This window comes from Gekko japonicus, unplaced genomic scaffold, assembly GCF_001447785.1.
Source record: "Gekko japonicus isolate JY-2015 unplaced genomic scaffold, Gekko_japonicus_V1.1 scaffold543, whole genome shotgun sequence".
Classification (NCBI taxonomy): Eukaryota; Metazoa; Chordata; class Lepidosauria; order Squamata; family Gekkonidae; genus Gekko; species Gekko japonicus.
Window position 1 is genome coordinate 66,137 of NW_015160225.1, and position 25,610 is coordinate 91,746.

General features: G+C 39.1%; 1 protein-coding gene across 1 annotated transcript in view; it reads left to right on the top strand.

Annotated features, from left to right (window-relative positions):
• TBK1 (TANK-binding kinase 1) overlaps nt 1-25,610 on the top strand; it is a 53,528-nt gene that overhangs the window by 7,771 nt on the left and 20,147 nt on the right. The window contains exons 5-8 of the mRNA XM_015411867.1: nt 2,102-2,283; nt 4,932-5,092; nt 20,338-20,448; nt 21,919-22,098. Coding sequence (XP_015267353.1) covers nt 2,102-2,283; nt 4,932-5,092; nt 20,338-20,448; nt 21,919-22,098 — 634 coding nt within the window. The remainder of the gene's footprint in view (nt 1-2,101; nt 2,284-4,931; nt 5,093-20,337; nt 20,449-21,918; nt 22,099-25,610) is intronic.

Sequence of the window (25,610 nt, forward strand, 5' to 3'; positions counted from 1 at the left end):
CTCAAACTCTTCTGTTGCTCAACACGGAGTTATCTGGCTGCCTTCTAATGCCCTGGGAATTTTCTCTTACTATACATTCCCTTTGCCTCTTAAATGTAGGGACTCGGAAGCACACAGATACAAATAACACTCTCAGTGTTTCTGCTCCACTTCTGCGTTTGTCAGCAGGATTAACTGATGCAGCTTTATGCCTATCCTATTAAAATTTTCAGGGAAATAGTTTAGCATGGGGACATGAGTAAAAAACCCCCAAAATGATCAGTGATGGTGCAAGCGTAGCCTATGTTATTGCAGAAGTTCAGGAAAACACCCATGGTTCACTTACTAGCATGCAGAGGGAAATTTATCTCTTGGACAGCCTAAATCTTGTCTGGAAAATCGATGTTGTATATATTCATTACACATAACTGAGCTGTTTTCCCCTCACTTTCAAAATCATAATCTGGTCACTGTTTTATCTGCAATGTAGCTTGCATAATGGTTCCTTTATCCAGCCATTCTTTCAAAATTAAAAGCTACTTGCCTTGTTTGTGTGAGATGTAAATCTAGGGAAAAAGTCTGAATATTTTAATTAACTTTGGGCTGTAATTTCAATTTAAAAATGTCCAAAGCTGCATTTACCTTTTTATAGTCAAATTGTACTGGTGCTATGAGACTCCTCCTACCTGTATTTTCCCCCTTTGTTGTAGGTAGATAAGGATGATTACAGTCTAGGAAAGATAACTGTGTTACATAGTAATACTCCCAGCAATAGACAGTGGTGCTAACAATAAAATATTTTCTGTAAAAAGAGTAGGTATGATTACACCATAAATTATAATTGTATAAATTGGGGTTGATTTGATTTAAATCATGATTGAAATCACTAGTCAATAAGACTCGACTTAAATCATGGTTTTCTACATAAAGGCTCAGTCTTGTTGGCCTTAATATTTACAACCCAGATGAAGGTTTCAATTTAGTATAATAACTTTTCAGGTTCGTTTTAGTTATATCAGAAAATTAATGATTTGATTTGATTTAATTTATTACATTTCTACCCCACCCTTCCAACCAAGGCTGGATTGGTTATTTAGTATAATGATTGGTTATTTAGCACATGAAATAGATAATTATGAAATCATTGCAAGGTGAACTATCTCTGGTTTAGTAGAACAGAGAGTCCAATGGCACCTTTAATTGCTTCAGACCAACAGGGCTGCCCACCTTGATCCGGTTTAGTAGGTTAATCATTCATATTTGGACAAGAAGAGGCGTGCAGACACAATTCACGTTTTTGAGAACTGCAAAACTAAGAATCTGTGATAATATCTTCTAGATAGAAAAATTGCCCAAAATAATCTTACAGAAACCTCTGGGAGAGCATGACATTGTGAATAGATTAATGGAATTCATGTACCAAAAAAGTTAAATGAAATGCTACATAATTAAAAACTAATTCATATTTTATGATGAATAACCTTTGGACTATAATGTATCTTTAGATAGATTTTTCCTCAAAAAGCATTCTATTAAAAATTAAATTTAGAATTTAAAAATCTGATATAAATTTTTAAAATCTGATTTTTAATTTTTTAAAAAATCATTGATTTTTATCCACCCTGGTATAACTAGTGGACTGCCTTTCTACTAATGCTTTGTGAAGATTTTGTTCTAAAGTAAAGTCTATAAAGATAGCCACTATTTACATGATCAAGTATTTACATGTTCAGTAAGTGCTCATTGTAGAGTTAATATGCTGGGAATATATCAACAATGTTAAAACTACAGGCAGTTGCGAAATATATCTTATTTCATAAGTTTGTATAGGTTTTTTTTAAGACCTGATTATTTGGTATATGTTGGATTGCCACAGTGCACTGTATCATCAGGACAGTATACAGATGAAATTATAGTTATCCATTTCTGTACCCTGACTGGTCATTATTATATTGGATTTTTTCATATTAAAACAGGTCCAAAATCCTGTTCTTCTGACCTTCAATATCATCAGTTTTTTTGGTTGAGGAAATTTTGGCCACTGGCAGAAAAATAAATACTAATTAATTTTCTGTTTCTTTGAAAATATTCATATACTTATCTTTGTGCTTTTATTTTTAAGTGGCTGGGATGAATCATCTTCGAGAGAATGGAATAGTGCATCGTGACATTAAACCAGGCAATATAATGCGTGTTATAGGTGAAGATGGTCAGTCTGTTTATAAATTGACAGATTTTGGGGCTGCTAGGGAACTGGAAGATGATGAACAGTTTGTCTCCCTCTATGGTACAGAAGAATACTTGGTAAGCCAATTCATTTGATTTTAGTGTCCTTGAGGTTTGGAATATATTTTGGTGATGACTTGCATGCCTTCCAACAACTTCTTGTAGAGACATCTTAAGACATTGTGATACCATCAGTATAAAAGCAAGTCATAGATTGGAATAACTCTGCATAGCATTGCAGCATCATACTTACCAGATTTGTTTTTATTTCAGGAACATTAGATTTAATGGGGGGGGGGACCCTCATGGACTTGCAGGGGCATCTCATTTTCCCTCTCCCATGACTTTGTTCTTCTGTTCCTTGGGGACCCTCATAGCCTCTTCCTTCTCCCCTTTCCACCCTCCAGCCAGCCTACTTTTTTCTGCCCCCCAGTCTTCAGCTTTCCCACCTTTCCTTTCTCTTGTGTCTTGGCAGCCTCTTCCCTGGAAAACACTGGCTGGGTTGCATGGTGCCAGTCAAGGTAGTGCTGGGCCAATTCGCAGAATAGGGAACCTGGAAGGACTTGCAGGGGGATGTCCCATATCTTCTCTCCTTTACAATTTCCTTTTTCCCTCCTGGCAACCCCCATATTATCTTTCTCTGCTTCCCACCCACCAGTCTACTTTTCACCTGTACTACATCTTCAGCTATATTTATTTCAATTATAACCCCTCCTTTCTTGCAATGGGGACCCAAAGCAATTTACATAATTCTCTCCTCCATTTCATCCGCAACAGCAGTTCTATGAGGTAGTTCTGGCTGAAAGTGTATGACTTGCCCAAGGTCACCCAGCAAGCTTCCATGGCAGAGGTGGGATTTAAACCTGGGTTCCCTGTGTCATAGTTAGACACTTTAACCACTACACCACACTGGGTATGATAGCACAGGGCAGCTCTTAAGCCTCTTTTGTTTGATAAAGAATAGGATATTTCATCTTCCATGTCTGTGCTGCCTTGCTCCACAGTGGGGACCAAAACAGCTTACATCATTCTCCTCTAAGGTTGCTAACTCCAGGTTTGGAAATTTGAGGAGATCTGGTGGTGGAGGGACCTCAGCAGGGTACAATGCCCTAGAGACCAACTGCCGCCACCCGCTGCCCAAAGCAGCCATTTTCTCCTGGGCAACTGATTTCTCTAGTGTAAGTCTAGGGAATTTCCAGGCTCTACCTGGAAGGTGGCAACGCTACTCTCCTCCATTTTATCATCACAACAACCCTGTCAGGTGGATTAGGCTTAGAGACATTGACTGGCCTCTGATCACCCAGCAAACTTTCAGGGTAGAGTGGGGAGTTAAACCTGGCTTTCCCAGATCATAGTCTGAAGCTCTAACCACTATACCCCTGGCTTTTATACGGTGGTGCTGTTGAATTGTCGTGAGCAGCTGAGCCTGCCAATGGTGGTTGGTAGGCCTGATCTTGTGACCCTTCCCTCAAAGGCCAAAACTGCACTGGAAAGGGACCTGCCTCTTTCCTTTGCCTTTTATTGGCAGAAACGAAAGGTTGAAGGGTAGTAATACTGTTGTGGTTGTCTAGCAACCCCTATAGTAGCCACTGCAGGATCATTAATTTATTAAAGGTACAGGTGGTACTTTTATAATTTTGGAGGGTTTTTTTTAAGTTTTCAGATTTTTCCTCATAATGGGATTTATTGTAGAAAGATGACTTGTCTCTTCATCCACAGATGAAGCCATGTTTAAAATAGATGTATTGATAATGATAATTACTGCACTTAGAAATCCCTGTCTTCTTGTTATATAGATTTATGAACTGTTTATGGAATGTTAGAATATCAGGGATTGCTACACTGAGAGGAAGTGTGCCTGGAAGTTACAGTTTCTCTCAAGATTTTCACTTTGGCCTGTGAACAACTGCTGATCTTTGGGTGGCCACCTGTTTTATTGCTTGCCTACAGCTTTGTGAATTAGTTCTCTTTGTGGCAAAGAAATACGTATTTATGATTATCTTGTTCAATGGGCGGATTCGATATGTGTTCTACTACTAGAATGCTAGGTTTTTTTCTTTTGTGTGTGTGTGTGCTTGCATGCCTGAAAGTCATGGTGACTTCTGGCGACCACTGGTGGGGTTTGGATGTTTCAGAGAGGTGGCTTGATTTCCTGCCTCTGCATCCTGAGCCCTGGTATTCCTTGGAGTTCTCCCTTCCAATTATTTGCCAGGATTGGCCCTGCTTAGCTTCTGAGATCTGCTGAGATCGGGTTTAAAATGCTAGTTTTTAAAAAGGTGTTACTTTAATTATTTAGAAATTTTATATGCTGCTTCTCTAGATACCTGCTTTCATTTGTGTAATTTCTCTCTTTCAAATAATATACAGCTAACTAGAACACACAGGGTTTTTATCAGAAGAACAACAACTGAAAGGAAGTAGTCATGAGTATTGTTCCGTAAATACTTGTGCAAGAGTATTCTCAAGAGATTTCACACTGCTATAATGGGTATCTTTTAAACCAGTTCTCTGGCATCTGTATGTACAAGAGGTTTGTGTAACCTTTCTCATAAGTGGTAGAATAGCTTTGCAGTTTATTTTGCTTTATTTTTGCAATTTCCAAGTGGAAGAACCACCCAATCTGTAAGCAAAAGAAGAGCTCATTTGCATCCTGTCTGTAGTATTTTGCACTAATTGTTCATAAAGCAATTTATTCCTCTGTAGCTTTTCTTTTTCCAATTTTCTAGCATCCTGACATGTATGAACGTGCAGTATTGAGGAAAGAGCACCAAAAGAAATATGGTGCAACGGTCGACTTGTGGAGCATAGGGGTGACTTTTTACCATGCTGCTACTGGAAGTTTACCCTTTCGGCCTTTTGAAGGACCTCGCAGAAATAAGGAAGTGATGTAGGTAACTCTAGAAAGAGACTTTCCACATATTTTTCTTTTTCAAATAAAAGTGCCAATGTCAACAGTTGAGAAAACAATAAAAATACTACCTAAAGCATTTTTCTTTTGTAACTCAGGTGCGTGATTGATCCTGCATGTCTGAGAAATTGTAGCCCTTTCAGTCTGTTGCAGCAAAACCAAAAAAAGAAACTTGTGATAACTTGAAGACTAACAGATATATTGTGGTATATATTGTTGTAAATGACAGCCCATTTTAAATAGTATGTCCTCAGCTGACAGATATATACACTGAATGGAAGGAGGAAAACCGTTGGGGTTAAAAGGTATAGCCTGTGACAGCTCTATGTAAGATTTACTTTGTATAAGGTAAGAAGGTGACCATTTTCAGTGCTAGTTGAAGGCTCCTGCCTTCACCTTTTCCTAGTATTATTGTCTTTTCCAGCGACTCTTGTACTTGGTCATATTATAAGAAGACAATAGCCTCAGTTTAGTCATTTTAACTTCTAGGGAAAGTTCAGGCTTAGTTCAATCTAGAACTTACTTATTTGTCTTTTTGGCAGTCCATGGTATCCATAAAACTCTCTTCCAACAGCACATTTAAAATGAACCAGCTTTTTTCCTGTCTGCTTTCTTCAGTGTCTGATTTTCATACTCATACATAGTCATGGAGAATACTGTAGTATGAATTATCTTGATCTTGGTTGCCAGTGACACATCCTTACACTTGATCTTTTCTAGCCCCTTCCTGGCTGCTGTGGCGCCCTGCTTATTTGGGGGGGACTGTTTTCACTTTAAAATTATACTCTGTGTTTATAAACTGGGTAGTTTCTGCTGCCACCAGGAATTTTAAGAAATTCCAAATCTTCTCTCTGTTTCTGTTGCTGCTGCTACTGTTAATGTGACCCAGGGTCTGGGCTTTCAGAGGTCTCTGTGGCCCTGAGGAAGGATTGAACGGAATTCTGGGTTAAACTTAAACACAATATGATTTATTGATTAAGGAACAAAATAAGTTGCTAGTTAACTGTAACTGTTTTTGGGGAAAGGAACTGGTAAATAAACTGACAAGGTATCGCATACAGTCTTCGTTTTGACAATAAGATCCCACTCTGACAGGAATCTCTCTTTCACATAGGCAGCCACACTGGCTAAGCTCTTTGTATTATTGACTCTCTTTCATAACTTTAGAGTCTCACAGACCCTTTTCATAGCTCCTTCACATTTAAACTTTTTAAAGACATATATACTGAACTCTTATGTTTCCACACAGAACTCTGTCATATCACTCTATTCCTCAGAATCACTCACTAACTGAATAACTCCGACTTTCAGACACACACAGATTCACTCTAAACAACTCCTCTCACACTCTGTCATCCATCAACCACAGCACACTTGTCTTCCTCAATCATTCTACTCTACTAGCACTGTACTCCAACCAAACATTTAAAGAGACACACACACTAAAACAAGAAATAGTTACAGCTGCCCTCCCAGTCTCAGTCTCCTTCTGATATCTTGGTTGCAGTCTCCATTTTGGTTGATGATTAAGTCAATGAATAGAAAATCTTTAACCATTCCAATGTCTTCATTGTCTGCCTTAAAGTTGTACGATTCCTCAGTAGTCATTACTTTGTCTTCTTGATGTTCAGCTGTAATCCTACTTTGGCACTTTCTGCTTTACCCTTCAGCAGTAGTCATTTCAAATCTTCACTATGTTCTGCCAGTAATGTGTAATCTGCATATTTCAAATTCTGATGTTCTTTCCCCCAATTTTTACTCTACCTTCATCTAAATCTAATCCAGTTTTTCTTATGATGTGTTCTGCATATAGATTGAAGAAACAGGGAAATAAAATACATCATTGTCTGACACATTTTTCAATCGGGAACTATTCTGTTTCTCCCTATTGTGTCCTAACAGTAGCTTCTTGTCAGAGCATAGGTAAGCATATCAAAACAACCAGATGTTGTTGCATACCCATTTGTTTTAAAACCAACCATAGCTTTCATGCTTCACACAGTCAAAAGCTTTGTTGTAATCTCTGAAACACAAGCTATTTTTCTTCTGAAATTCTCTTGTAGAGAGCCTGTTTGGTGTAGTGGTTAAGTGCAAGGACTCTGTTAGCCAAATTGCTTTATTTACAGCAATTGGCAATTTATAAATGGGTGCTTGCCAATTATACCAAGGTCCTGTTCCCACCAAGGATTACCAGCGAAGGAGTTGAGGGCTGGTGTTGTTAAAATAAATGTCTTTTACTTAAAGAAAATAAATCACATACAAACAATACTGATGCACTCACACATTCAATTAAGCTCCTTAGAAATACAGTATTAAAATAAGCACTGTTGCATTAGCAGGTAGGGTGATGGTGGGTGATACTTATCTGTCTTCGCAGCTTGGTTGTTCCAATGAAGAATAGAGGGGAAGAAATGTAAAACTAAAGGGACCCACACTAGCAGAACTTAGCAGGACTGTGTGGGGGTCTCTTGACTGCAGATCAAGAGATCAAAGTAGAGGCAAGAGTTTGGGGATAGCAAGCTGGACAAAAGGGGAGTATAAAGTAGACAGAGGTTGTTGCAGGGGTCACTACCTAGTTGATCAAGTAAGAGAGAGAGAGACCATGTGTCTGGTTCTCTTCTTTTATTGGAGATCCAGGAGAGGGGTGTCGACGGTGCCAACCTCCTGGCCCACCTTCCTGTTAGTCTGTCCCAAAAACAATCCTATTGGGGCTTCCGGTCTGGCTAAGATGGAGGACTGAAGCGTTTCGCGATTGTGCGAAGCGAGCGACGGCCACTTTTGACAGTTTGGGCAATACACAGCCCAACGCATCACTCCCCAGCGAGGGGGGGGGACAAGCAGGCAGCAGCGCCCTAGAGGGAGTGTGAGGTTGGCGTAATCCAGCTTCGGAAGAAGCTGAATTGGGCTTTGACCTCCTCCCACGAAGAAGGCAAGTGCCAAGCAACTCTATAGTGGCCGATCGAGCCGGATTACCGGCATAAATTCTTCGTCAGCCGACCTCTTTGAAGAAGGACAACAACTGTGAGTTAAAAGAAACAATGCGAAACCCGTTTTGAACGTGCTAGATAACAAAAACGTGCCGCTTACCTGAACTGAGTTTGGAGTCAATTTGAATTAAGCGGTTGAGCGGAAAATGAATAGTAAATCCCAGAAATCCGATTCCGGAGAGAAAAAAGTTGATTGAAGCCTTTAAAAACTGTAAAAACGCTTATTGTTTAACATTCCTGTGGTGAAGATGGAGCCGTGTGCGCAACTGTAAAATCGAAACTCACGAACAATAGCGTGGGAAGAGCAGGCTGGTGTCACAAAGAAAGAGGTCCGTGTGAAACATCCAGGAAGTTGAATTCCTAGACGGGCATTAGCGAAAGGAAGACAGTGGAACTTTTAAAGGTGCCGGACCGGAAGTGAGTTGTATGCGGAAGGAAGGGCCTGCAAAGTATCAATTTGACCTACTCTACATGAAATTACCATAGAGAAGTTGCGCCCGACATTTTGAGGAGGACTTCAACTAAATTTGCTTTTTTAATATATTTCTAAGGGTCTTTGGAAAGCGTAAACAGAGAGGCATGGAGGACTAAATCTTATCATCTAGAAGAGTGCTTTATTTTGCGAATCTGTGAATTGGAAAGAAATCGCCAAGACGGAGACCAGGAGAGGCAAGAAAAGAGCCGACTCAGACCCAGAACTTAAACCGGTTGTGAGACCTAGGATTGGATCTACTTCAACCCCCAAAATGTCAAGAATCAGCCCTTACATTTGAGAACATCTGCATAGCGACTGAGGCAAACCCAAGATTTATACTATGGTTCATGTGTGTCCAGAGCAACAGAGATGGTGCCAAAAGTGCCCCCAAAATGTTACCATTATTCATAAAGATTATTTCCTGGTTTAGTCTCTTGTGAAGTGAACATGGCTGGAGATGTGTGTCACATACACATTTTACAGGAAACTAATTCCATACATAATTCCCTTTTTCTTGCGTCATTGTGCCTTTTTCCTACAAAAGGACTAGTTGTCACTAAATCCTTGGCGGACAAACTCAGAGCTTTGAGCATCAGATATAGATGGGAGATTCCACAAGGTTTATCCTTTACGTATCAAGGTGGGAGGATTCAGATCAGATCGATGATGGACTTTTATAAATTTAAGGCGGACAATGCGGACGTCTTTGGAGAACTTTAAAATAAAACGCATAATGGAGTACAAATTGTTGTCATGGAATGTTAATGGATTAAATTCACCAAACAAGAGGAAAAGAATCAATCATTGGATACAGAAACAGAAATGCAACGTGATATGCTTGCAAGAAACACATATTAGAAAACAGGATATAAAATATTTAAAGAATGCTTTATTTGGAATTGAATTTTGTTCTGCGGCCTCAAACAAGAAAAAAGGAGTTGTGACATATGTGAAGAAGGAGTTACAACCTACAGAAATTTTTAAGGACATAGATGGCAGATACGTGGGTGTGGAATTAATGATTCAGCAGAAAAAAACATTGTTGATCAACGTGTACGCACCCAATGGAGCAAAGGAAAAATTTTTTAAGGATATAACTGACCAATTACAACAATTGACTTATGAGCAAGTTATTATGGCCGGAGACTTTAATGGGACAATAGATCGTCTAGACAGAAAACCACAAAAGGACAACGAATTCAGCGGAAAATTGCCAAAGAATTTTTTTGAATTAGTTAAGCAAGAAAAATTAGAAGATGTTTGGAGGAAATGGAACCCGATGCAGAAAGACTTTACTTTTTATTCCAATAGACATTGCTCTTTTTCCAGAATTGATATGATTTGGATGTCTGAAGAATTATCAATGAAAACACATAAGACTGAAATTTTGCCAAGATGTAATTCAGATCACAATCCGGTGGTATGGAGTTCCACAGAAAGGAAAAAACCCTTTCTGTGGAGGATTAATGAAGACTTGTTGGATAAGAAAACGGTAATTGAGATGTTAAAGGAAGAAACGAAACAATTCTTTCAACAAAATTTAAATAAAGAAACACCGATACAGATTGTATGGGATGCTTATAAAGCGGTGATGAGAGGAATTCTCATCTCGCAAAACGTGAAGCAAAAAAAGGAAAAACTTCAAAAACAAACAGAAGTGTTAGAAAAAATTGCTCAGAAAGAAAAGGAATTAAAAAAGAAGCCTGGAAAAAAGCAAATTATTAAAGAATTAAAGTTGCTGAAGGAACAACTGAATGAGACTTGGAATCAGGAAATGTATTGGAATTTAAAGAAGTTACAACAGAAATCTTTTGAAGGGGCGAACAAACCGGGAAAATACTTAGCTTGGCAACTTAAGGCTAGAAGAGAGAGAAGAATGATAACCAAAATAATAGAAGATGGAAAAGAGTTCGTTGATCCTAATGGAATAAAGAGATGTTTCTTCAAGTATTATGCTAAACTATTCCAAACAACTAGAGTTGATCTTGAGAAGATTAAAACATATTTAAAGGAGATTCCACTACCAAAAATAAGTAAGGAATACAAAGATTTATTAAATGGTCCAATTCAAAAAGAAGAAGTGATGAAGGCAATAGAAGAGACAAAGTTGGGGAAGGCGCCTGGGCCGGACGGATTTACAGCGAAATTCTACAAAAAGATGAAAGAAGAAATTTCCCCGGTCCTGGAAGCTTTAACCAACGAAATAAGAGAAAACAAAAAGGTGCCGGACTCATGGAAAGAAGCAATTATTTCTTTGATTCCAAAGGAAGGACAAGATTCAACAAATGTAAAGAACTACAGGCCAATATCTCTTTTGAACAACGATTATAAAATCTTTGCAAAAATTATTGCAGAAAGGGTGAAAAACTATTTACAAACGGTAATTTCTGAAGATCAAGCGGGCTTTTTACCCAAAAGGCAGATTAGAGACAATGTAAGAATAGTAATGGACGCAATTGAATATTATGAAAAGCACCCAGAAAAAGAAGTAGCTTTTCTGTTTGTTGATGCAGAAAAAGCTTTTGACAATCTTAATTGGAATTTTATGCACCAGATGATGGAAAAGATTGAAGCGGGACAACATTTTAGAAATTGTATTGAAGCTATCTATTCTGAACAAAGAGCTAAAATAAATGTGAATAAAGAACTGACAGATAACTTCAAAGTACAGAAAGGAACAAGGCAAGGTTGTCCGTTATCACCGTTATTATTTATCTGGGTATTGGAAATACTTTTACAAAAAATACAGTACGATCAAGAAATAAAGGGCTTGACACATAAAGGACACCAATACAAATATCGAGCATTTGCAGACGATGTAATGTTTATGGTGGAAAACCCAACAGAAAAATTGACATTGCTTTTTCAAAAAATAAAGGAGTTTGGAGAATTGGCCGGCTTTTACGTAAATAAGAATAAAACAAAACTTATATGTAAAAACATGATCAAACAAAAACAAGTGGAACTACAAGAACTGGTACAATGTGAAGTAGTTAAAAAAACAAAATACCTTGGAATTGAATTAACGGCAAAAAATATAGACCTATATAAGAATAATTATGAGAAATTATGGACTAAGCTGACTCAAGATTTTAAGAAATGGGATAAAATGAACTTATCACTGATGGGAAGAATATCAGTTATAAAAATGAATGTCCTACCACGTTTGATGTTCCTGTTCCAAACAATACCAATTCTGCATAAAACGGATTTGTTGGCCAAGTGGCAACAAGAGTTGTCAAAATTTGTTTGGGCAGGCAAGAAACCAAGGATCAAAATGAAAATACTTTGTGATGCCAAAGAAAGAGGAGGTCTACAAATGCCAAATCTTAGACTATATTATGAAGCGGTTTGTCTAACATGGATGGATCAATGGGTGAAGCTTGAAAATGACAGATTGTTGGGGTTGGAAGGGCATGATTGTAGATTTGGCTGGCATGCATATTTATGGTATGACAAGATAAAAATGGACAGTTTTTTTAAACTTCACTTGGTGAGAAAAGCTTTGTATATGGTATGGACAAGATATAAGAAGTACCAGAGTGACTTAAGACCATTGTGGATTGTACCAGTAGAAGTGTTGATATCTTACTCAAGACAGCGAGGTAGAGACTGGTTGCCATATAGAGATTTAATTAAAAAAGAGGGAACAGAGTGGGTAATGAAAAAGCAGAATGAAATTGAATATGAATATGAGTGGTTGAAATATATGCAGATTTATGATCTTTTTAGATCTGACAAAAAAAACTATGGTTTTAGAGAGGAAAAAAATGAAATTGAAAAGGTATGGGAGAGTGGAGGAGGAAAAAATATTTCTAAAATGTATAAGGTGTTGTTAAAATGGTATACTGAAGATGAAACTGTTAAAGAACAAATGTTAAAATGGGCTATTAATATGAATAAGGAAGTGGATATGGAAACTTGGGAATATTTGTGGAAAAACTCTATTAAGATCTCGACATGTACTAATGTTAAAGAAAATTGTTATAAGATGATGTATAGGTGGTACATGACACCTAAGAAGATTGCAAATATGAATCAAAATATGTCAAACAAATGTTGGAAATGTAAGAGGCATGAGGGCTCATTTTATCATATGTGGTGGACTTGTGAGAAAGCTGTAGACTTTTGGACAAAAGTCCACAATGAAATGCAAAAAATATTGAAATGTTCTTTTAAAAAAGCACCGGAAATTCTGCTTTTGGGACTTAAAATGGAAGAAGTCAATACGACTAAAAAGACTTTACTCTGGTACCTGATAGTGACAGCGAGAATGATTTATGCTCAGTTTTGGAAGACAGAAAAGGTACCAGAGGTTGAAGAATGGATACAAAAAGTTCTGTTCATGGCACAAATGGATAAGATTACAAAAAAACTGAATAACAAAGAAGACGATGAGTTTTTTGGAGAATGGAATGATTTTAAAATTTATCTGGAAAAGAACTGGGATGTGAAACAAAACTTAATATGTTTAGATCAATATTAAGTCAAACGATGTTATCTTTAGATTGTAATGATGAGAAACTGATATTGTTGATGATATGAAGTAATTTGGAGCAGGGGTGGAAGCATTGTGGGAAGCCATTGGAGGGAGGGGAGGAACTGGGAATGGGGTAGACAATTGATAGAATGAAATGTTTTATATGTTGTATTCCTGAGAAAATAAAATTTGTTTACCAAAAACAATCCTATTGGTTGCCTATAGGAGTGGGAGGTTGCCTATAAGGAGTGGTAAATATTGTAACCTAAGACCTACCTCAAAGGATGGCATATGGGCAAGTGAAAACTTGTCAGAGTGCTTCATTGAAGTGCAGATGAAGCCTGGCCATTCCTCTGGTCATCAAAGGTCCATCTGGCAGGAAATGCCAATGTAGAAACAAAGCAGAGATGTGGAGTGTGTGACAAAAAACAATTCAGCAATGGGGGCTTCTTCTCAAGTTGTTGTTTTGCTGACAATAATGGAGATGTGTGCTTCCTTACCAGGCTGGTAGCTGAAACCTCATTCATGTGTTAAGGCTTATGCAGGCACCTTCTATATGTAGTATCACAACAGGTGACTTGTACAGCTTTCTGAGCCTATGTGTATGTGTGCACAGTCCATAGTGTAGCAATAAACATAGTCCATAAAGGAAACATCAAGTTCATTCCCTAACAACTGTAATCTGGGAGAACCTGGTTTGATTCCCCACTCCTCCACTTGTAGCTGCTGGATGACCTTGGGCAAGCCATAGTTCTGTTAGAGCTGTTCTGGAAAGAGCAGTTCTCGCAAGAGCTCTCTCAACCCACCTACCTCACAGGGTGTCTGTTGTGGGGAGGGGAAGAGAAAGGAGTTTGTAAACTGCTCTGAGACTCTGAGTGAAGGGCGGAATATAAATCCAATCTCTTCTCCTTCTTCTTGTATACTCCAGTAACAAACATACATTTGCAGTTTGAACTGTAGCGCTTCCTCTTCTGAATCCAGCTTGTTATTCTGTATGTGGTAACTGTCTTTGTTGTAACATTTTGAGCATCACTTTACTTGTGTAAGAAAATGCAAAGGTCTGATAGTTGCTGCAGTCTGTAATGTCTCCTTCTTGGGGAATTGGAATGTAGACTGAACATTTCCTATCTGTGGGCAGTTGTTTTGTTTTCCATATTTACAGGCATATTCTTGTTAAGATCTTGAAATTTCGGTGGCTTGAAATATCTCTATTGATATCCCATCTATTCCTGGTGATTTTTTCCTCCCAATTGCTTTGAGTGCAGCTTTCACGTCACTTTCTAAAATGGCAGGTTCTTCTTCAAAAGATTTTTCTTGGAAGGAATCTTATTTTTTCACCTCTTCATTGTATTATTCCCATCTTGTCTTTATTTTGTTGTGTGTAAGCCTAATCACTCTTTATGAGAGATAATTAGCTTATTAATATCTGGGTTCCCGTCTATGTATACGAAGGGTGCCGCTGTGCCTATGACACTTTGATAAAAAGACAAAAGACTCAGGTTTAAAGTAATAATTCTTTACTGAACTATAATCATTCAACAGGGAATAATAATAAAACCATACATACATTCAAGTACTAAGAAAATCAGATAGAATAGTTTCAGCACAATTAGGAAATAACGTTGTTTCTTGTAGCATATATTTACCTCAGATGAATCTCTTGCGCTCCTAAAGCTTCCAGTAAAAGGGGCAGTAACAAGTAGAAATAGAAATAAGTAAAGGAAGAAGAAAACACGTGGCTCAAGACCAGCAAGAGACACGGAGAGCTTAGCCCTAGCTGCAGACTAGAACTAAAGTAACAGATGTAAGTCAGAGAAGAAGGCTGGCTAGTAGTTCCGTGTTCCCTGTTTTAAGCTTTCTTCAGGAGGAAGGGGAACAACTTCTCCTCATTATCATAGAGTCCTCCCCAACATGTCCGTGATTGGCTATATGTCAATTTTAACTAATATTTATTAACTAATAGGTGGTGCTTAGGTAGAAGCTCAGGATCACGTGGCGCAGCGTCACCGAAAGGTCATCTGCCGAATCAGCATGTCAGATAAACACCAGGTGCTTCGTGTGATAAATCTTCCGGGAGGGTTATCTTCAGGGTCAACCTTACTATCTCGGAGACAGCAAGTCTAGGCACGACCTCGAAATCCATTGTTTTGCTGGCCTCTCCCAGCTTAGCATGCAGATAACTAGGGGCCTCTTTCCTGAGTCGTGACTTGCCTCTACTGATTACTGATTCAGCTGTTTTTCCTGTCTCCAAAACCTTTCTTTGACCCTTCATAGCCCAAAGTTCTTTAGTCAGTGTTTCAAGCAGTCTTTTTAATATCAACTTTATTCATGTGTAAAAGTCCAATATAAAGACCTGCTCCTAACATGTGTTCAGTTAATGTATTCCCATGTTGATCTTTCAGTATGCCTGACTGTGCTTTAAATTTCCCCTTGGTTTCTTGGTTCTTGTTGAACCAATCTCTTGTTCTTTATTTTTTGTCATTATCTTTAATTTCTTTACACTGGTTATTATAATATATCTCTTTGTTTCTACATGTAAGTCGATGAAACACTGCATTTAGACTTCTGATTATATTTCTGTCACCTTTTACTTTTGCTTCTTGTCTCTTTAGCAATTTTGAGAGTTTCATCAGTCATCCATCAAGGCTTATCATTTCTTTTTACTACTGGAATAGTCTTTATGCATTGGTTTCAACCCATAGTTCTTCCAGTTCCTGTTCACTTGAACTTAGTAATGCAGATCTCTTTTTTACATGGTCTTTGAACTCTTCAGAAATGTTGTTTAGATTTATTTTTAATTAATTTATTTAATTTATAGCCCACCAAGGCGGGCTCAGGACTGCTTACAGATATTTCATAAAAATACAATTAAAACCTATCATAATATATAATCATAAACATAAAATGCCAATCATTTAAAATACAACTAAAATGCTGAAACATTATCAAGTAAACAGGAACAAATATTATTTATAATATAACTTAGGTGACCATATAACTCCATAAATTCACACCAGCTCAGTTTGGTCACTTGTTATGCAGCAGGTACAGGCTGAAGATAGTGATGGTAAGGCCAGGACACAGGCTGGCGAAGGTGGTAAAGCCAGGGCACAGGGACACTCCTCAGTGTATGATGCGGCTCCTTAGTCAAACACCTGGTGAAAGAGCTCCGTCTTGCAGGCCCTGTGGAACTGTAAGAGGTCCCACAGGGCCCTGATCTCTTCCGGGAACTCATTCCACCAGAATGGAGCCACCACCAGGAAGGCCCTGGCCCTGGTTGTTGCCAGCCTGGCATCCTTGGGGCCTGGAAGGGCCAACCGATTTTGCGCCCCTGGATGCAGTGCTCTCCGGGGAACATGTGGAGAAAGGTGGTACCTCAGGTATGCTGGACCTTGACAATATAGGGCTTTAAAAGTTAAAACCAGCACATTGAAGCGAATCCGGTATGCAATGCCTTCAATACAGGCTGGATGTGCTCCCACATGGGGACACCCATCAGCAGCCTGGCTGCCGCATTCTGGACTAGTTGCAGCTTCCAGATTTGAGACAAGGGCAGCCCCATGTAGAGAGTGTTACAGTAGTATGGTCTCAAAGTGACCATCGCATGGATCACTGTTGCCAAGTTGTTGTGTTCGAGGAAGGGGACCAACTGCCTAATCAGCCAAAGATGATAAAAGTGGTTGCTACTTGGGCCTCCATTGTTAAGGAGGCATCCAAGAGCACTCCCAAACTCCTAACCTCTGGCGCTGGCACCAGCTGTGCCCCATCGAAAGTCGGGAGTGGGATCCCTACCCCTGGACTGCCCCAGCTCAGGCACAGGACCTCTGTCTTCGTTGGATTGAATTTCAATCGCTCAGTCTAAGCCATCCAGCCACAGCTTGCAACGCCCAGTCTAGATCTTCTGGTGTAGAGTCAGACCGGCCGCCCAACAACAGATAGAGCTGGGTGTCATCCACCCAAGATTGTATTTTGCACTATGAATGTTTTGGCTTTTTCTTCAGCTTTATTCTAATTTTTGATATTAACAATTCATGGTCTGTACCATAATCAGGTCCTGGTCTTGTTTCAGCAGAGAAGAGTCTGTTTGATTTCTGCATCTGTCAAGTCCACGTATACAGTCATCTGTTCAGTTGCGTGAAACTTGTATTCGTAATAAACAAGTTGTTGTCTTCATAGAATTCTCTGAGTCACTCTCCTGTTTCATTTTGTGCACCTAGCCCAAATTTTCCAACAATATTTGATTCTACCTTGTTTCCTACTTTTGTGTTCCAGTCACCAGTGATTATCAGCACATCTTGCTTAGGTCTGTGATCAATTTCTTTCTGGACACTTGCTTAAAAGCTTTCAATCTCTTCTTCAGCATCTGTACTTGGTGTGTAAATTTAAATGATGGTTATGTTTTCAGGCTTTCCATGAAGTCTGATTGATATTATTCGGTCAGACTTTGCATTATAGCCCCTGATTGCTTGTACTACATCTTGCCTCACTATTGGAGTAACTCCATTTCTTCTGTGTTTATTGTTTTCTGAGTAAAAGACTTTGTAATTTTCTGACTGAATTGTCCTAATCCAGTCCACTTTTGTTCACTTGCTCCCAGGATTGCAGTGTATAAACATTATATTTCCAGTTTTACGGTTTTGAGTTTACCTTGATTCATACTTCTCATGTTCCATGTTTCTGTTATATGCATTGAACAGCTTTGGCCTTTCATTTTGCATCCATTCACATCAACAACAGAACATCCTTGCAGTTTTAATCCAGTTGGGTCACTAAGAACAGTGCTACTCATAGTTGTCCTCTGCTCTTCCCAAGTGCTATCTGACCTAGGGGGCCAAGTCATCCAGCAGCATATCTCTTTTGTTTTGGATTATCTCATCATAGGGTTTTCAAGGTATGAGATGATCAGAAGTGATTTACCATTGCCTTCTTTTGCGCAGTACTAATCAGGGTTAGCTGAAGTAGCACTGCCGTTGTCTATGAACGATCCTCCGCCAGTGTCGCCTACCATTGCAGCCCAGTAGCTACCCTTCAAGGATTCCACTTTCCCCATCACCACAAGAACTGTCCATTCTCTTCTGCTGATGTGGCTGTTGATTCCTGAAGGGGGCAGACACATCTTAGTATAATGTCTCAGCTGTGACCATTCCACTTTGAGTGACTCTGCTAGGAGTTAGCCTCTTGACAGGGTCTAAATTACTTATGGTATTGGTCTCAGCTTCACTTACACACACTTTCACCACATTAAGGTGTGCATCCAAGAGGGGAGCATTATGGTTGTTGGGACCTAATAAGATAGTGTCAAGCTTCATGATGTATTGTAATTCAGCAGTTCTGTGCTAGAATCTCCTTTTGAAATTCTTTTGCTGAAGAATGGTGGGTTTTTAGATCAACACTGAAGTATTCTGGTAGGCTGAAGTTTCTTCCTCTGACTTCTTAATGCAACCATTTTTATACCAGATTTCTTTCCATTTATTCTTTTGTGCAGTGATTTAACTTGTTTGTCCCAAGTAGATAGCAGAAGTGCACTGTGTATCACAGTACTCTTCTGCTGACAGCACAGGTAGATCTTCACACAAGAACAAACTGACATTGTTCTGACCTTACATAACATTCTGACCTTACATAACATTCAGGTTGTATTGTATTTGTGTATTCAGTGTATTTTTATGTTCTTCAAGATTTTTACAAGAAAGTCAAGGTGATGTTTTCAGTTTTGTGGGGGGTTGGTTTGATTTCGTATACTCACTGAAATACAGTATTTGTTTTTATCCGCCTTGGACCACAAGGAAAGGTGGGGTGTAAATGTTTTAATAAATAAAAACAAATAAAATAAATAGTGTCTAGAAGGGTATTAAAATGGTGGCTGAGTAAGAAATGACAGATTTCCACAAATAATAACTCTGTAGCTGACAATTAAAGGATGCCAATTTCAGGCAGATCTTAAGGTTTTGTCCTTCACATAATAGCTGCTGAAAAATGCTTTCTGTGACAAAAGTCCATGTGGCATTCTTAAATGTTTTAAGGTCCATCTGTGAATGAGGATGTGTTTACCTGGTTTGAAGTCCTTTTAAACATCATGCCTGTCATTTGGAGCATGATCCAGTGTCGTTCAGTCATTTTTTTGTGGCCTTCGTGTGGGAATATAAAGATTAAAACTATATCTTTATGGCCAAATTACACATTACACTTCATATAGGTTGTCAGTGGGCACTGGTAGCCATATTGCAGCTGCAAGTCCCTGGTGGCAACTCCTGTGTGAAAGCACACCCAGGTATCCCATCAGTTTTGGCAGTTGAAATGGCAAGCATTAATGTGCAGATCCTTGATGGGGCAAATAACACTCTTCCACTGAACCCCCTGAACCATCCCCCACAAGAAAATGGTCCAGGGGAAGGTAGGAACCCCACATCCCAACATGTCATGGTCCTGATCTGTATTGGCCCCTGCTGCACTTGTACATGGGAGTTGCTGGTTACACAGCAGCATTATGGTTGCAAGTTCCTGTGGCAGACTCTTGTAAAACATACCATGTTGTTTGGCCCTTAGTTTAATTTGTCAACAGCATTTAGTCAAAGGTTACACTTCATGATGCAATGCTAGTGAGTCTTGCACTGATAAAGTTTTCCCCCACACTCATATCATTAGCCTTTTCCTGCATTCATGCATACAGACTTATTCTGAATGTGACTCTGAAAAAAATTATGGCATGGAATGATTGAATTTTGCTTTACTGATTGTGCTGCTTAATTTAAGGTGTTAATTGGTAACAGATGACACAGTGATAAAACTTGCAGTCACAATTGTTCTATATATAGGACTTCTTTTGATGTATGCGTATTCTGATGAAATCTGCTTAAATTGAATTTCGTGTATGCTTCTCCATGATATAAGCTTTCTTTTATTCACCATATTGTTCATTTACACAGACACCACCATTCTAGTCTAGTAGTAACAGTTAATTAAAAAAAATACAGATTAGTTTCTGAATCATTTTAATTTCTTAAAGTTGCAGAAACATCCTTTTTTATTAAATAATATTAATTAGGCTGGAATTTGTTGCAGCACAGGGAGCTTCTATTTTCTAAGGACAGACAGTACTGTCTTTCAGTAACAGTAAACATGTGGTCTACTGGAAAACTGTTTAGCTCACAGTCACAACTCCATTCCTGAACTGGTGAAAGCATTTGAAAGAAGAATCTGCAATTACCATTAGAGAACTTCATTAGAGCATTTACTAAGCTTGAGTTTTCATATGGACTGTGTATTGATTTATATTTCAAAGGTATAAAATTATAACTGGAAAGCCTTCTGGTGCAATATCTGGAGTACAAAAAGCAGAAAATGGTCCAATTGAATGGAGCCGGGATATGCCAATTTCCTGCAGTCTCTCTAAGTAAGTTGTGTTGCACTGTTGACTTGCTTAAATGACAGTGAGTGAATATTTCCCTGTGTTTCCTTTAGTTGCATGCCAGGATTTTTGCTTAGTTTTTTGTTAATATATACTAATACACTTTTAGAAAAATAACTGTTTCTTTACAGTATCTATACCGTTAGTATAATTTACTTAGAAGTACCCCAGATATTTTAATAGCCTGATCAATATTTAAATGTTATTGCTTATCCTAACTGGGTAAGTAAGGGATGGGTAGAAAGGAATTTTCTGATGATTCCAACATCAAGATGAAGAATTCTGCATAGCAATCCAGGGTCTTTCCCCACACATTTTGTCTCACTGATAGGCTCAGTACTGAGCACATTTTAGCCTAGTGAAAGCAAAATGTAAACATAATTAGCAGTAACTTGTTTTGCTGCCTTAATCCTGGTTAAGATCCTAATAGTGAAACCGTGCCTGAGCTGCAGAGCTAAGCTCTGCTCTTGGAGAGCATGTAGAGAGAGGTATAAGCAAGCACTCCTTGCAGTTGGAACCTGGAGAGTCAAGGAAGATGCAGTAGTCATAATTTTCTCAAGCCAAATATAAGACAGCCATGGATAATGTAAGTTGCAATTTAAACATCCACTTCAAACCATAGTTTTATATACTAAATGTTAATCAACCTTACACATCCAGCGTACCACAACTAGGAAACAAACCATGGTAAACATGGCTTGGATCCTATATTATGTAGCACAAAAGTAGTCACAGAAGAAAGCATTCTGATCTTTCACCTCTTACTGATTCCTTTTCCCTTGGTGGAAGTGCTTTCTGCCAGCTGAAAATTTAGTTGGAATCCAAGCCAGAATTCATGTAGAGGTTTACTTGACAGTAAGTTCCATAGATTTCATTAGAACATGCTTGAAAATAAATGCCTTTGGGATTGCAGCCTTGGAATTAAAGCACGTTCATATCAGCAGCAGATACAGGTTTTCCATACGGGAATGCCTTTGCTGTTAGGTTAGCAGTGGCACATGGTCTGCAGTGTACTGTCCTTCTAGGGTTCTTAAACTAGTGTGATGAAGTCTGACTGTGCAGTGCTAATTTACTGCAGCACTTTCCACACTATCTCTGTAATATATCCTGATATAAAATGAAGGAGAGGGGCTGGTCAGCAGTAGTATCACTACCAATGCCTGTGCTGGCCAGCAGGGGTTATTAACCTGGGTACCCTTTCCACTACTTAAAATGCAGGTTTCTCTCATCTGACAGTGATGAAATAGCTAACTAGATATGAGGCCCCACTTTATGTGGGGTATTGGGAACAACTATTGACCAGCTCCTCCTCTGCTTGTTCTGCCAGCAAGATGTGACAGATATCACTGTGCTGTTACACATAGAATAAATATAAATACCGGCAAGAGGAAAAAGACACAAGAACTTATTTCTCAGAGTATAAAATAATCATAGTTATTCTCCTTGTATCTTTAGAGGCCTGCAAGTACTGCTGACACCTGTCCTTGCAAATATTCTTGAAGCAGATCAAGAGAAGTGCTGGGGATTTGATCAGTTTTTTGCAGAGACTAGCGACATACTCCATCGAATAATTATTCATGTCTTCTCTCTGCAACACATGACTGCACACAAAATTTATATTCACAACTATAATACGTAAGTGTTCCTGTATTTTCACATCTTTACTCCTACCTGACACTCATTACTGTGATCTGACAAGAGCCAGTTGCCTGTGGACAGAATAGTTTTTCTCATTAGATCTGAATGTTTTTCTATATATCGTTTTGATATTTGCATCTACAGAAGGGAGTCAAGGACTTCACTAACCTTCCATACAGAAGAGAAGATCTCACTAACCTGTGTATAAATAGTCCACAACTTTATTATTATGACTTCCATTAAATTCAGCATGTGGGATGCCATGATGTTCTGTAAACCCATGAGATGGCAGAATATATCTCAGTGTGTATGCTGTTAATCCAGGAAAGCAGATAAAACCAAGGCACACCACAACTTGATCTCAATATAGAGCTACTTAGCTAAGCATGCAACTGTCAGCCAGAATGTGCTAACCCTGCTTAAGGTGGTCTCCCTTTTGCAAGATTGTGAGAATTTGCCTCTGCTCATTGTCCTGTCTTTGCTCTTTGTCCAAGTGATAAATCAGTGAGCAGAACCATCCTGCCTAACTTTATTTACAGGCATTACCTCACTGGAGAAAAACAAAAACTCAGCTGGAGACATGGTAAAAATGCTTCCTGGCATGAACTAGCAGTGGACAAGTCCATAGCAAGTGAACTGCTATGACTCAAGAGAAGCAGATGGAATGTTGATCTTTAACCTTGAAGCTGATTGATAGCAACCATTGAATGTTTATTCTTTCATCTCTAATATCCTGCCAAGACTTGATTTTTCCCTGAGCATTTATCATATTTCCATAGGTTAAGAAATTGTTTTTATTCTCATGTTCTTATCATGATAGGCATCTGTTGGGGACATGAGCGGAGAATTTGGAGAGCTCAATAAATTCTGGCATATAAACCATATTCTCAAAAGCCCATCTCTGACTGTATGACTTCTTTCTTCTGTTATGATCATTTTAGTTGATTTCTTAATCCATAAATAATTGTGTAAACCTTCATCTAGGTCTGCTGACTCAAGTTTTACTATTCTTTGTCTTGAGTTTTTACTATTCTTTGTCTTGGGTTTTTAATCCAAACCGCAATCCAGACCAAACCTGCCACTTTTTATGTATGGAACTGCTAATCCTCCTGTCTTTTTCTCATCTTGTAATATTTTAAAACTTATTCTTAATTTCTGGCCTTTCTAAATAAATTGGCTTACCTGTCTCTGCCACTCTTTCAGTATTCTTTCTTCTATATGTACAGGTAACATTTGAAATAGAAAATTTAATTTTGGCAGTGTCCCGATCCCGGGACCGCCCCCCCCATGCCACCATTATGGCCACGCCCAGCTCCCAGAGGATGACCACTGGACCCCCCTCTTCTCACCTGGGGTGCCAGGGGAATCCAGAGCAAGCCGGCCGAAGAGAGACTGTCAGCGGGCAACACACTGCCCCTGAAAAGCAGCAGCAGTAGAGCCGCCGGGGGCCCGTAAGCCCATGCTGAGATGGTTGGGCCGGGCCAAGAGCCCGCCCCGGCGTTCAAGCTCCGCGTCCCAAGTGGGACCACCCAGCTGCATCCTGCCTGAGTCCAGAAGACGTGACAGGGATTGCGGCCCCTCCCAGGGGTCAGTGTCCTCAGCTATATAGGGGGGCAGGGCTCAGGACAGGAGGAGGGCGGGGAGAGCACAGGGAACACTGGGACAGGGGTGGAGGAATAAAAGGAAGCAGCACCAAGAGGCCGGGAATGATTACCTGGATTGGAAAAAGGCACGAGGGACAGAGGTGGTAAAGTAATTCCCCTCCCTGTTCAGGTATCCGAGGCCTCTGCTGCTTCAAAGTTAGGACACCAGGGTGGTGGAATAAGGGGGACTAGAGGACGATAGCAGCAGCGAGGGGGGGTGTCTTTGGATCTTGTGACAGGCAGTACATTAATTTTGATTTCAGAGATTCTTCCCAGCCATGGGATTTTTAGTTTTTTGCATCTATGTAGATCTGCTCGTATCAGTTTCTTCTGGTAATTGTTTTTGAAAAGATAACAATTTTGCCCAGGCACATTTATTCCCAAATATTTAATAAGGTTGGTGTACTACTGTGCATTCTGTACTCTATAATATATTCTTCTTGTGTTAAAATTTTCGTTACCATTTTTGTCTTCTTTCTGTTGATTTTATATCCTGAAAAGGATCCAATTTCTTCAGTATCTCCATTATGTACTGTAGCAATTTTTGGGGATCCATGACTGTTAAAACCACATCACCTGTATAGCTTTTCATTTTGAACTCTGCATTATCCACTTTTATTCTTTTCATTTTTGTGTCTTGTCCCATCTTCATAGCTAAAATCTATATCGCTAGGATAAATAGTAGAGGTGACAAAGGACATCCCTGGCGTGTTCCTTTTTCGATTGAAATAGCTTCTGTTAATTTCCCATTTATTAAAATCTTTGCTTGTCGATTCAAGTTTATACATCGCATCCAGTTCAAGAGTTCTAGGCCTAAGCCCATATTTTGGAATACATTCAGTAAGAAGGCCCTAAGAGATGCAACTGGGTTCAAACAGCTGATTATAATAAACAAAAGAGCATTTACTGTGATGGTTATATAGTTATTACTCCAGTCAGAAACAGAAGAAATGAAAAAAATGTATGATTAAATGGATGCAGAATTTTAGAGAAGAGATATCTATGCATCAGTGGGAACATTTATGGGGAAAAGAAATCAAGTTTACAGCCAGCTAGGTGTTAAGAGAAAAGTGGTATAAAATGCTTTTTAGATGGTATAAAACCCCAAAGGATATTGAGAAAGCAGACAAAAACTATAAAAGGAAAGTGCTGGGAATGTCAAGACTTAGATGGAACCTTTTTCCATATGTGGTAGACTTGTTAAAAAAAAGATATTGGAAGGAAATACACAGAAAAATGCAGAACATACTAACATTTAAATTCCCCAAGGAAGCTAAGAATATACTACTAGGTATCTTGCCTAATAAATTACCAAAATTTTTGGAAGAGCTACTCAAATACATGGTGTCGGCAGCTAGATCTACCTATGCCACAAAATGGAAACTAGACATCTGTCCATGCTTAGAAGAATGGAAAAATAAACTTGTTGAATATGCAGTAATGGCAAAATTAACAATTTACTTGAGAAACAGATCAATTACGAAATTTGAGGACATATGGAGTGTGTATTACATAAGAACATAAGAACATAAGAGACGCCAATGTTGGATCAGGCCAAAGGCCCATCCAGTCCAACACTCTGTGTCACACAGTGGCCAGAAATACCAGTGCCATCAGGAGGTCCAGCAGTGGGGCCAGGACATTAGAAGCCCTCCCACTGTTGACCCCCCCCAAGCACCAAGAAGACAGAGCATCACTTGCCCCAGAGCCCCTAGCTATACCTTGTGGCTAATAGCCACTGATGGACCTCTGCTCCATATGCTTATCTAATTCCCTTTTGAAGCCATCCATGCTTGTAGCACCCACCACTTCCTGTGGCAGTGAATTCCAAGTGTTAATCACTCTTTGGGTGAAGAAGGACGTCCT